The following is a 14,463-nucleotide window of genomic DNA, read 5'->3' on the forward strand; positions in this document are numbered from 1 at the left end:
TGGAAGACAGAGGAACATCAGTTCAGTTATACACCCCAAAAAAATCGAAAAAAAAACTGAAAAATCAGCACAATCCCATTCCATCCATGCCCTCCATGATGTTTAAGTTCAAGACACCCCACAGAAAGACTAGGCCCATGCAAGACTCAATACCCCTGGTGAAAAGGCCACAAGTACAGCCCCCAAAAACGAAAATGACTGAAAAATCAGCACAATCCCATTCCATCCATGCCCTCCATGATGTTTAAGTTCGTGACACCCCACAGAAAGACTAGGCCCATGCTAGACTCAATACCCCTGGTGAAAAGACCACAAGTACAGCCCCAAAAAACGGAAATCACTTAAAAATCAGCACAATCCCATTCCATCCATGCCCTCCATGATGTTTAAATTCAAGACACCCCACAGAAAGACTAGGCCCATGCAAGACTCACTACCACTGGGCATAAAGGTTGAAAAGTAGGCAAAATGGTTGCAGCAGGCCTAACAACAATGCCTGCATTCAAAATGGCCACTTGCCTCCCAGCACATGGCCAGGGCCTGTAGCAGTACTCAAAATGGCCCCCAGCTACATGGCCTGTCCCTCCCCATGAACACCCCCAAAAAACGAAAATCACTGAAAAATCAGCACAATCCCATTCCATCCATGCCCTCCATGATGTTTAAGTTCAAGACACCCCACAGAAAGACTAGGCCCATGCTAGACTCAATACCCCTGGTGAAAAGGCCACAAGTACAGCCCCAAAAAACGAAAATCACTGAAAAATCAGCACAATCCCATTCCAACCATGCCCTCCATGATGTTTAAATTCAAGACACCCCACAGAAAGACTAGGCCCATGCAAGACTCACTACCCCTGGGCATAAAGGTTGAAAAGTAGGCAAAATGGTTGCAGCAGGCCTAACAACAATGCCTGCATTCAAAATGGCCACTTGCCTCCCAGCACATGGCCAGGGCCTGTAGCAGCACTCAAAATGGCCCCCAGCCACATGGCCTGTCCCTTCCCATGAACACCCCCTAAAAACGAAAAACACTGAAAAATCAGCACAATCCCATTCCATCCATGCCCTCCATGATGTTTAAGTTCGAGACACCCCACAGAAAGACTAGGCCCATGCTAGACTCAATACCCCTGGTGAAAAGGCCACAAGTACAGCCCCAAAAAACGGAAATCACTGAAAAATCAGCACAATCCCATTCCATCCATGCCCTCCATGATGTTTAAATTCAAGACACCCCACAGAAAGACTAGGCCCATGCAAGACTCACTACCCCTGGGCATAAAGGTTGAAAAGTAGGCAAAATGGTTGCAGCAGGCCTAACAACAATGCCTGCATTCAAAATGGCCACTTGCCTCCTAGCACATGGCCAGGGCCTGTAGCAGCACTCAAAATGGCCCCCAGCCACATGGCCTGTCCCTCCCCATGAACACCCCCAAAAAACGGAAATCACTGAAAAATCAGCACAATCCCATTCCATCCATGCCCTCCATGATGTTTAAGTTCAAGACACCCCACAGAAAGACTAGGCCCATGCTAGACTCAATACCCCTGGTGAAAAGGCCACAAGTACAGCCCCAAAAAACGAAAATCACTGAAAAATCAGCACAATCCCATTCCATCCATGCCCTCCATGATGTTTAAATTCAAGACACCCCACAGAAAGACTAGGCCCATGCAAGACTCACTACCCCTGGGCATAAAGGTTGAAAAGTAGGCAAAATGGTTGCAGTAGGCCTAACAACAATGCCTGCATTCAAAATGGCCACTTGCCTCCCAGCACATGGCAAGGGCCTGTAGCAGCACTCAAAACGGCCCCCAGCCACATGGCCTGTCCCTCCCCATGAACACCCCCAAAAAACGAAAATCACTGAAAAATCAGCACAATCCCATTCCATCCATGCCCTCCATGATGTTTAAGTTCAAGACACCCCACAGAAAGACTAGGCCCATGCTAGACTCAATACCCCTGGTGAAAAGGCCACAAGTACAGCCCGAAAAAACGAAAATCACTGAAAAATCAGCACAATCCCATTCCATCCATGCCCTCCATGATGTTTAAATTCAAGACACCCCACAGAAAGACTAGGCCCATGCAAGACTCACTACCCCTGGGCATAAAGGTTGAAAAGTAGGCAAAATGGCTGCAGCAGGCCTAACAACAATGCCTGCATTCAAAATGGCCACTTGCCTCCCAGCACATGGCTAGGGCCTGTAGCAGCACTCAAAATGCCCCCCAGCCACATGGCCTGTCCCTCCCCATGAACACCCCCAAAAAACGAAAATCACTGAAAAATCAGCACAATCCCATTCCATCCATGCCCTCCATGATGTTTAAGTTCAAGACACCCCACAGAAAGACTAGGCCCATGCTAGACTCAATACCCCTGGTGAAAGGCCACAAGTACAGCCCCAAAAAACGAAAATCACTGAAAAATCAGCACAATCCCATTCTATCCATGCCCTCCATGATGTTTAAATTCAAGACACCCCACAGAAAGACTAGGCCCATGCAAGACTCACTACCCCTGGGCATAAAGGTTGAAAAGTAGGCAAAATGGTTGCAGGCCTAACAACAATGCCTGCATTCAAAATGGCCACTTGCCTCCCAGCACATGGCCAGGGCCTGTAGCAGCACTCAAAATGGCCCCCAGCCACATGGCCTGTCCCTCCCCATGAACACCCCCAAAAATCGAAAAACACTGAAAAATCAGCATAATCCCATTCCATCCATGCCCTCCATGATGTTTAAGTTCAAGACACCCCACAGAAAGACTAGGCCCATGCTAGACTCAATACCCCTGGTGAAAAGGCCACAAGTACAGCCCCAAAAAACGAAAATCACTGAAAAATCAGCACAATCCCATTCCATCCATGCCCTCCATGATGTTTAAGTTGAAGACACCCCACAGAAAGACTCAGTCCACCCACCACTGAGTACCACTGGGCAAAAGGCCCCAAAACAGCCCAAAAATCGAAAATTCCAAAATTGTAGTTGCAGCAACTGTAATGCCCCAAACAAACTTACTTGTGAAATTTCTAATCCAAAAGTGATCCAAAGAAAGTCAAAAAGGCCTCAAATCCAAATATCCAGCAGCATCCACAAAAAGTAATCCTTCCAGCTCCAGATCCAAATGAAAAGTGACCAGGAGATGGACAAAGCACTGGGAGGAGCCTGCTGGACAGGAACAGGAAGTTGAAGACTGTGGGGCACTTCCTTCCTCCCACCCCCCCCCCCCTCCCCAAAATGGACTCCTCGCAAAAAAAGTGCAGGCAAATGTCAACCTAAGGAGTTATTCAGATAAAAATCATCATTTCAAGAAGGTTTATACTGCTTGCTGGTGGATTTCTTGTGCAGAATTGCAAATTTTATATTTTCGCGTCTGCGAGATTGTTGCTGCTCGCCGCATCTCAAAGCTCGTAATTGCGAAGTACCGCGATACGTGATCACGGCGTACTCGCGTTAGTTGGCAAGCCGCGATTATGTAATCGCGCTTGCCAAATTCCCGCGTGATCCCGCAGCAAGATCCAAAATGGCGCAGCACTCGCAAAATATCAAGAAAAATAACTCGGCAAACGATGATAAACACCGCGCGTCGCAAAATTGTATCACCAAGAAAAAAAAAAATCCGCTGCATGCGAATTTGCGGATTTTGCGGGAAATTCGCAAATATCGCGGATTGCGAATTTACCGAAAATCCGCAAAATCCGCGAGCGTAACGGATTTTCCGCCCATACTTATTCGACACAGACATTTCCTGCTTCCCGGCTTACACCCTCCTAGACTTACCTAATACACTCACCTTTCCACTTAAATCATTACGAGGGAAACAAATAGGGATAGCCCTAGGAGCAGCGGTACATCACATCCTATCTCTATGGGGCTCGAAGATCCGGCCCTCCCATACAGGTTGTTTATACAAACTATGTTATGTTATTGGCATGGAGCGTATGCAGGCTACCCTCATGGCTTCTACAGCCTCCTTCAGGAAGTATGGCGCCCGATCATCTCACTTCTGGCAAAGGAATTTAATGAGCTGACCTGACTTAAATACTTGCGGCTGCTCAGGCTTACAGAGGCACAGACTCCTGCATAGGCCCCCTCAGAGGAGTAATTCATGGCACTCCCATGACACAAGGCACACCGGTTCCGGGGAGGGGCAGGGGGAGTTGGGTTTGGGGTAGGGAAGGTGGGATGGGTGTGGTTCCAGGGCAGTTGGGTAGATTCGTTGTTGGCTACAGCACCACTATCATCATCCGACTGAGGGCAGGTACCTCGTTTCTGCCCTGGGCAACTGCTGGTGAGATATCGATCACGCATGTTGGAGCTGTATGCTTAGACCCTGGACTAGGCCTACTAGACTGTTGGGGACAGCGTGGGTTCAGTTTCTCTTGAAGCATTGTACTGTCTCCTGTGTGTCTATATATAATCAATAAATAAAGTTATACACAAAAAACTGCATTTTATAAGAAAAAGAAAACTATAGAAAATCTAGTTGAGAAGGCTTTCGAATTTAATTTTTTTTTGTTTGTTTTAGTAATCAATAGAATTTGATCACTAGATAAGCCAATCCATTTAATGGAGGACAAAAGTAAGTGGAAAAGAGTAACTGACTGAAGTAATTTTTCAGAGGTGAATGGAACCATAGTTCAAGTTCTGAGCCTTTTTTTAATGATGAGAGTTATCTTAAGAGTAATGATTTGTTGCATGCAGTTGACACTAGTGGTCGTGCTTATGAGGTTAGAAATGGTTGTGCTATTGAGAAAGAGAAAATTGTACCTAGAAATTAAGAAGAGGTGTTAGCTGATTAAGTTTTAGGAAGATGTCCTAAAGCTCCAGTGAACACTTGCAATTGTAGTAGTATTTATAGTGTAAGTCAAGAATCTATTGATTTTTTACGCAATTTCTTAAATAAGTATATTAAGAAAAGTGTTAAACAAAAGATTAAAATGTTGCAAGAATAAGACCATTGCAGAGTGACAGAAAATACTGGTTTGCAAGGTCATTCTCTGACTTGTATTTTTAAAAAAGTATGCCAAAGTGTTTTTCACCATTTCAGAATGTTACCAGTTCATCATACTCAAATGAGGAAATTAGTCAAAACATTGTATTACGCAAAAAGTCCAGCACTAATGTTAAAAAAAGTTGAACAGTGCTCTTTTCCGTGGATCTGTATCAGATGTAACAAATGTTTCTGATGAAATTCAGCTTAGTTACTTTGGTCCTCAGGAAGTCAGTGCAGAAACTGAGATATTAATAGAAGAAAATGTGGAAGAGTACAATGTTGTACTGTAGAACATTTTGAGCACAGATGATACTGTGCTGTCTTTTATTGGAAAATACGCTACTTGTGATATAAAATACACAAGATAAGGACTTAAGACAACAAGTCGTACGATTACAAAGCCATTGTTGTGGGAAATACTGTCGTTGACCTGCTTAGGGCCTCCCAGAAGGACCCCCAGGGCCCACATTTTCTTTTTTTAAACCGGGATGCATGTAGGGATGCGTGGACTGTGCCGGGGGCAAAATTATTACATTTTATGTGGGGCCCCGCTGCCTTAGGGATCGTCAGCGCCCTCGACTAAAAAGATAAAAAATGGAGGGGGAGGGGTTGAAGGTCCTGAAAGCTGCTGGGACCATCACCCAATGGGGGTTTATGTATTGTGGGAGTGGGTCTACGTGGCACCCCGCCTGGAGCACTTAAGGGCCACAGGGGCTACAAAAAAAAGTATGGTTAGGGAGGTGGGGCCGTAAGGTCTCCAAAGCCCCGGAGATTCCCACTCCCCGGGGATTTATGTATTGTGGGACCGGGGCGTCCATCCCACCCTCCCATAGCAAGGAAATCTGTTCTCTCTTTCAAAATCAAAATCAGATTGCTTTTCCACATGGGGAGTTGTATGTTAGTAACTTGTGATGTGGAAAAGTAATGCCGACTCCCAAACGGGTAGAAGTTGTGCATCAAAGTTGCCGGAGACGCGCTCCCTACAGATTACGAGTCGTGCATCCAGCGCTTGGACACCAGGGGGCCGCACTGAGCGCTGCGCTGGGTGTGCAACTTGTAATTTTACTGTAAAAAAATTGCCCCTATCAGTAATTTCTAATATCTTCGGGGACTCTATCCCCCGGGTCTTATAAAAAATGTTGGGGACCATGAGGGGAGCTACAATGCCCTCATGGTCCCACCGGCTTCCCGCGTACTTCGGGAGTCGGGGTTGGTTTTCTGCAAGGGGAGATGCTGCCTTGTATGTGGAAATGCAATCTGCTTTTTATTTTGAAAGTGAAAACAGCTTTCTCTGCTCTGTCTTTCAAAATGCAAAAAAAGTTTGCTATGAGAGGACGGAAGCCGTGAGACTCCTGCCCTCTCAAAGCAAATAGCAGTGTCCTGGGGGTAGGCACCCTGGGACACTGCATGAGCCGGCCGTCGGGCTTTGTGGTCTCCAGTACACACTGAGGGCTCTAGGCATAGGGTCCCGCAGTCTGTCTCCCACAATACACACATTTCCGGGGGTGGTTGTTCCCGGGGCTTGAGGGAGGGTCGTTGAGGCCCACACACTTCTAATTTTGTAAGGGGTGGACCTTGGATGCGAAAGTGGTGCAAGGGGGTTGTAAATCTGGTACACAGTGTTTTGTTTTACTTTGCTTTCTTTTTGTTCTTGTAGAGGATCCAGGGTTAATATAACGGTTTTTGTACAGCCAGTACCTTTCAACTCTACCCCCAAACGGCTTTCTGCCTGTTATCATAGTAACATTTCATAGAACACTTAAATGAGCACAGAGGTTAGAAGTTCCCCACACTATTTTGGTAATGGAAAAAAGTTACTGTGCTGGAGTTTTTAAACTTTTCCATAGGAACCGTTAGGTGTAGGTATACTCTGGTAAAGATCTGGTAAAGAGTTAGCCTCAGAATTATAACCCTGGTGGTTGGAGGGAGACGTCCGCTCTGTACGGCATTTGACTTGCAGCTATGAGTTTGTTACCTGATGTGAAATGTGCAACCTGGAATGTTCGGGGATTGCACTCCATGCAGCGCAGATACAAGGTCCACTCATACCTATTCCGCAGGGGCGCACAGGTGGCTTTTCTCCAGGAGACTCATTTGATTAGGACTGAGGGGCTTGCATTGCAGCATAGATGGTGAGGGCAGCTATTTTACACCAGTTATTCAGCCTTTGCACGCGGGGTCCTGATCAGGGTTAGGGCTGGGATTCCATTTCAAGTATAAAACCAATTAATAGTCCCTGAGGGCCGTTATGTAGCGGTTAGAGGCCGTCTGTATGGGCGTGAGGTGACTCTCTGCAGTATTTATGCTCCTGATGTGGAACAAGCACACTTTCTGGAGGCTCTTTCGTCTGTGCTTGCGGACTACTTTTGCGATGCCGGTGTTGATGGGGGGGGGGACTTTAATTCAGTAACTGATGTTGTTCTGGATAGATCCCATCCTCTGCTGCCCGCGGCCCCAATTGATAAGTTGGCCAGAACTCGGGCCTGCTGGCAAGGTAACTGGGGACTAATTGACATTTGGCATGAGCAGCATCCGGTGGATCGGGATTACTGATATTATTCGGCCTTGCATGATCTGCACGTACGGCTGGACGCCATTTTGTGTAGTACTGGTCTGGCGCCGCTCACGGCTAGTAGCGAATATCTAGCACGCACCATCTCTGATCATAATGCGCTTTTGATAAACTTATGTTGGGTGGTGGAGCGCCCCAGAATCCCTACTTGGAGATTGCGCCCGGAGATGCTCGAAGACCAGGTCTTCCGAGCGGAACTGGGAGATGGGGTGGAACACTATTTTGCAGAGAATGCGGGCTCCGCCACGACGGTGGCTCTGGAGTTGGATGCCTTTAAGGTGGTGGTCCGCAGGATCTGCATAGCCAAGTGGGTGGGAGTTAGGAAGCTATTGTTGCAGGCCATCGAGGTGAGCGAGGGGGCCCTGCACGAAGCTGAGAAGGCCCATTCGGATGGTTCCGGAGCGCGTGTGGAGGTCCTTGCTCGGAAGGAGGCGGTAGCGGTGGAGGTGGAGCGCCTACGTTTTTTTGATCACAGTGCTTATTTGGCTTGTGCGCACGCAGAGCGAGACAAGGTAGGCACATTATTGGCCTGGTTGGCTGACCTTACTCCTCGCTGCGTACCCATTTTGGCGCTGGCTTCGCCATCGGGCAGGTTGGACTATGAACAGCACCTCATAAGTGACCACTTCCGCTCCTTTTACGCAGCTCTTTACACCAGCCAACTGCAGACTGATGCGTTGGATGCCCAGGAGTTTCTGGGGGGCCCTGAGCTCCCAACCATTGAGGAGGAGGAGGTGGAGGCCCTTGGCCAGGATATCACACTGTCTGAAATTTGTTGCACCATAAAACAATTGGCACGCAACAAGATGCCTGGTAGTGATGGGTTACCTACTGAACTTTATCTGACCTATATGGATCTCCTAGCTCCCAGATTACTGGTGATGTACCAGGAGGCCCGACAGATGGGAATGCTGCTGGCTTCCACTAGGGAGGCCATAATCGTCCCACTCCTTAAGCCAGAAAAACCACCAACTGATCCGGTAGCGTACAGGCCCCTCTCTATGCTAACCACTGATTATAAAATCCTGAGCCGGGTGCTAGCCACTAGACTCCTTCCTTTTATGACACGATTGGTGCATCTAGATCAAGCGGGGTTTATCCTGACGTGTAATACGGGTGATAGTATATGCCGGCTGGGCGGGATTTTGGATAGCGGCCGGGGAATGGAGGAGCAAGCGCTACTCCTTTCGGTTGACATAGCCAAGGCGTTCATTAGCCTTGAGTGGCCCCATTTGTTCTCAACTATGATGGCGTTTGGGCTTGGTGCCGGTTATGTACGTTGCACTGCTATTTTGTATTCTTCAGCGACAGCTAGGGTTCGTGTGGGCAGGGTGGTTTCTGTTTCCTGGCCGGTGGGGCGTCGCACCAGGCACGGTTGCCCGCTCTCTCCGCTGTTGTTTGCTCTTGCGGTGGAGCCATTGGCAGCGTGCGCCAGAATGGGGGAGGCGTATCGTGGCCTTCAGCTATGTGGTCAGTCGCATTATATCTCGCTTTATGCGGACGAGCTCCTGATGTTTCTGGGAGATGCTGGTGATGGGGCAAGGACTCTTCTTGACCGCTTCGGGGACATCTTGGGGTTGCGGGTTAACTGGGCTAAGACCTGCGTTTTCCCAGTGACTGCTGCGTGCGTTCCACCCGAATTACCGTCTGATCTGGGGTGGGAGCCGAGGTGTCTCCCCTATCTGGGAACGCAGGAAGATCTCCTTGAGGGTAACATTGGGAGAGCCATTAGGGGCTTGAGAGGTAGCATAAGGTTTTGGGGGACCCTGCCGCTATCGGTGGCAGGCAGCGTGGCGCTGCTAAAGATGATAGCATCTGTTATATTTCTTCAGCACCCTACCAATACGCATACCGGTTGCCTTTTTTCGGCAACTGCGCTCTATGACGAGTGACTTTATCTGGGGCTGAGGGGGGACTGGCTGCCCCAGACTTTGAACTATATTACCTGGCTGCACAGTTTCAGATCCTCACTCGAGCAGTGGCGTTAGAATTTAGGGGCCCGGAAGGGCGGCCTGCACCGGAGGTGCCGAGGCATGTTCTGTCATTCCTGATCTTGCAAAAGAGACTGGGGACTTCTGGGCTCTCGATGCTGGGGTGCACCCTGAGGCACTGTTGGAAACGGTTCCACAATAGAATCGGAGTGCAGCGCCCTTATGCGCACGGCACTGCCTCATGGTGGAGATTGGTTCAGACTTGCGGAATGGGAGGACCTGGGTCTGCAGATGGTGGGTGATCTCTATGCGGACGGGGTGCTGCTGCCCTATGGCACGTTGCAGGAGACCTTTGGGCTCCCCCGTGGCCATTTTCTGATGCACGCGGCCTTGATAGGTGCTATGCAGAAGTACTGGGGCGCAGGCCTCTCGGAGCCGCCGAGTTGTGGAGCGTGCCAGTATGTAGTAATGGGGGCGGGCACGTATAAGGCAGTTACCTGCCTTTATCACCGGATGCTGGGGGAGGGACTCCGCCCGTTGCAGAGGCTACAGGAACAATGGGTAGTGGACCTGGGCAGGGACGTCCCGGACGCGGCTTGGTTGCAGATTCTTTAAAGAGCGTGGAAGGGTACCAGAAACGCTAGATTCAAACTTATTCAATTTTTTATACTGCATCGGGCATGTCGTGTTCTTATCTAGGACCCTAATTCGATATTCCCGATGTATGCCCTTGTGAGGTTATAATCAATAATGTCCTGACAAAGGCATAAGAATCAGATTCATATTCAGTTATCCCCCATGCAATCTAAAGCGCAGTATGGCTTCTCCCATCGACTCCTAGAAAGTACAACGAGTTCTCTAAACAAACCAAACCTCCAGCAACCTGGGAAATCCCCATGGCTTTTGTTTTGATTTGTCATTGAACTCCTGTGAGCACTGTAAGAACGGCCAGTTCTTAGTGACATCTTTATTGATGTCTTAATGTCCAACCTTACGTCAAACCCGGCACCTTTCAGGTATAAAATACCAACAGTTGCCTTAAGAAAACACACAGTGGTTTGGAGCAGAGCGGCCATCTACTTGCCCGAGAGCCCAGCTGATGCGAGAGCCCACGGAAGCCGCCCCTCCTGTTTGATGCACTGAGAGAGACGCTGTCTTTTCTCCAGCCGAGAAATCCAGCTCCGGTGTTTCCAGCGTACCCTCGCGGGTTGCTGGGATATGTATTCCTGAGGAAAGAGATACCAGACCTCCCACATTCTATTACCAAGGTACGGAGCTGAGTAAACCCTTCAGAGAATTCTTGATGCAGATTGTTGGCAAAATCATTTAAACCAATTAACTTAACACTGCTACTTACTTGTCCCTTCCTACTTATTAGGCTTAGGTCAGGTACACCGGGGTAGGCTTAGTTAGAAGCACCATTTGAGCCTTTTTACCAATGTATATATGTATGTATATATTTTAACCATTTTAAAAGTATCATATGGCTAAGAAACCGTATCAATGCTTTTACAGTATTGTTTTATAATACTCCCTTTACTGTACGCACTTTACTTTACTTTAAGTATTGCAATCATGGCAATTCATTTCTCTTGCATGAGAAACAAGACTGTTCAATAAATACCACCTTTTTATTGAAAACGCCCGTCTCTCTATTTCTCTGCACTCTGGTGAAACTAAGTATCCACTGCTGACTGAGTAAAATAGCTGTCTATTGTTTCCACACGACTCTAGAGATACACTCTTATTCTGGGAGAGCAAAGTTGTCATGTTTAAGCGGTTGTCGGAAACTGAATCCCTTCTTGTCTGAGCCAAGGGAACTAATCCCTCCCTATTCATTCCAGAAAGTTTCCAGTGACCTCTGAGCTAGCTGGGGCAAACCTAAATTAAGTTTAACATAGTCAGTAGAGACCTAGATGACCGCAGTCCTACGTCTACACTGCTGTTTATGTTATTCCAATGCGCAGAGCCTATTGGGAAAATAGGAACTACACTACAGGCATACTTCACGCTGACTAAAATTAATCAGTGCTTCCGGACAGATACTGTGGCCTGTCCCTGCTGCCTGTTGCGAGATGTGGACCTGAGCCATATGCTGTGGGACTACCCGCAGTTGGGTACGTTCTGGGAGGAGATAACTGGGTTGCTCTGTGAGGTGACTGAGCGGCGGATTGCTATGGATTAAGGTGCCTGCCTCTTACATTGGTTCCCGCTCACTAGTAGGAACAAACTGACTAGTACATTTATAGATCTGGGATTTATCTTGGCCAAGAGGGAAATTACATCATATTGGAAGGCAGCGGCTGGCCCTAGTTTTGATAGATGGAAAGCAGCGATGCTCATGTGGGCGGGTAGCGAGAGCTCTGTTAGGTTGCAGCAGGCCCATAAATCCCACAGTGATAAGGCGCTAGAAGCGGCGCGGGCGTGGGAGACCTTGGTGATGGAGCTCCAGACGCCGGACCTAAATGCTGGTTCGGACTCCGACTCATTGCTGGAGGAGGGGCGGTCTGGGGCAGCTATCACCGAACCTGAGGAGACTAGTGTAGGGGGTGCTCCCTGATCTCCGGGGGATTCAATTGATTATTTTCTGCCATGAGTGAGAGCCGCTGCGCACACACACTATAAGTGAGCGATATTACAACGACATTCATTGCTTAGGTATTAGCGTCTGCAGCAGGGTTGGGGGGTGGGAGGATAGACAGATAATGAGGATGGTTGCAAATGGGGTATTAAACAAAGAACATGAGTCCTGAATCCGTTATGTTATCCTGTTGACTGCTAGGGATGCATCTTGCAGTGCTGTTATGGCACCGGGGTACATGCCTTACTATAATGCTGGACTACATGTTAACAATTATTTTCCTGAAAATTGTTGGCTTTTGGTTCTAATGATGATTCCTCCAATGTATCATGTCATGTTTGTCTTTAAAATAATATAAAGATTTAAAAAAAAAAATACCAACGTGGGCTCTACACCGTGCTGCCATTACGACGCTGCCATCACAACGCAAGTTGTTACAACGACTTGCACTGGATGGCGCTGGATACTAAGGAATAGTAGATTTACTATTCCAACACCTTCCCTACTATTGCGTAGGCTGGAGTTGGAATAGTAAATCATACTATTCCAAAATCCACTGACTACAGCCCAAGTCGTTGTAACGACTTGCGTTGTAATGGATGCGTTGTAATGGCAGCGCGGGGTAAAAGCCCGCGTTACCATGACGTACATCCAATGTCAAATACCCCAATGTGCATTTACTACATAGTTTAGAGGTAGTGCAAATGCAGCTGGGCTTGGCCACTACCCTGAATTGTCAATCCGATCCAGGATTTCCATCCCATAAAACCAAAGATTCATGGGAGACCATACTAAACGGTGATTTTCGTAAATAGGTGCACATAGGGAGAATGGAAATGCCTATTGGGGGAAACAGATGGGATTAAGGAGGATTAAAAGGTAGCGAGAGGGGAAATTATGGGAGAATAAAAATGCAAAGAGAATGACGTTAAACTGCTGAAGAGACAATGTATAGAAAGAAAGAGGAGAAACAAAGAGGTAAATGGTGTGTGGATAGGCATAGAGAGAAGGCAGAGCAAGAGCTACATCGATTTAAGCGAAGGGTAAAATAAAGAATAAACGTAGAACAGAGTTGTCAGTGCGATACCTGAGGTCACAGACTTCACAGTAAATCCAAAGGTTGGCTGCTCCCCATCTTGTTGATATCCAGTCAGGCGAGACTGGATACTGGCTCCTGCCTCCCTGTAGGTGCCGCTAAATAAGCCATCGTTGTTCAGGCGAATGGTCATTTTTGTGCCTCTGTTTGAGTTTTTTATTGTCTCCCATAGTCCAGACACCCTGCACTGAAGAAAGGAACAGACAACAGATGTTCAAATAGAACACATTACCGGTGCAGTAAAGGAAAGGAAGACAATAAATGTTCACCTCAAGTCCACAACATCTGCATTGAAGGGAAGAACAGGCAATACATGTTCGGACTGAAGCCATGACACCGGCATGAAGAAAGGAACACCAATACGTGTTCACACTGAACGAATGCCTCATCCAATGAAGGAAAGAACAGGGGATACTGTTGATACCAAGCCATGGAATGAACCTTGGTGATAGTGTGAGCATTGATAAACTGGATATGTCTGTCCAGTTAAGTACTGTTCTGAGGATAAGAGTTTTTCAGTCACCATGGTAACACTTGCACCTTTATCTCTCAGGGTGTCTACCCCAATCCCATTAATAATTGTTTTATGTGGGTATTTATCCAGATTACTGGGCCAGTCTGCTAGGGTAGCCATAGCCACCCCACCCTCTTAGTCTACAATATCTTTAGTGTGCTCTTGAATTTGGTCCGTGCACACCAGGAATCCCATCTGCAGATTCGCAACACCTGAAGTTGCTGCACTTTTCCCCAATTAGGTGTTCATTCTTTTTGCGGAGATGGCACTTTCTTTCAGAATTCCAGTTTTTACCCTGGTACCCTCCCTTGGTTTGGGAAGTGTCTTGGGACCACCCTCTGGACAGGTTTTTGGGGTCCTTTGGAAGACTCCTTTGATTTTTCTTGTTGGTATCACTCGCACCTCTTCCTCCTGGGAGAGAAACAATAACCCCTTCCTTTTGGTCAAATCCACCCTGGGCCTTTCTGGACACCCTTGCTTTTACCGAATGGTCAGCCTTCTTCCCCAGCTCCTGAGGAAAGACGGACCCTGAGTCCATGCAATGTCTCAAAGTACAATTACTCAACAGAAGCTCCTTCATTGGCAGATTGTAGAGCCCATCATAACCTTGCACATTACCGCCCTTCAACCAGCCACCTAGGCCCTCATTTACGGGGATTTGGTACAGGGCTGCGGAGCAAGTCACCTAGCTGCACTGCCCTACACCAAGAAGAAAGGGCAGGAATGTGCCTTATATCGGTAAAAACAAAGCATGCCTGTCCTT

At 47.7% G+C, this 14,463-nt stretch overlaps 1 protein-coding gene across 1 annotated transcript in view; it reads right to left on the reverse strand.

Annotated features, from left to right (window-relative positions):
• LOC147725840 (avidin-related protein 4/5-like) overlaps positions 1–13,368 on the reverse strand; it is a 212,379-nt gene extending 199,011 nt beyond the window's left edge. Inside the window, exon 1 of the mRNA XM_086962797.1 lies at positions 13,178–13,368. Within this exon, the coding sequence (XP_086818923.1) occupies positions 13,178–13,319 (142 nt within the window). The 5' untranslated portion in view covers positions 13,320–13,368. The remainder of the gene's footprint in view (positions 1–13,177) is intronic.
• Between the last annotated feature and the right edge of the window lie 1,095 nt (positions 13,369–14,463).

The sequence above is a fragment of the Lissotriton vulgaris genome, chromosome 3_1 (assembly GCF_964263255.1).
Source record: "Lissotriton vulgaris chromosome 3_1, aLisVul1.2, whole genome shotgun sequence".
Lineage (NCBI taxonomy): Eukaryota > Metazoa > Chordata > Amphibia > Caudata > Salamandridae > Lissotriton > Lissotriton vulgaris.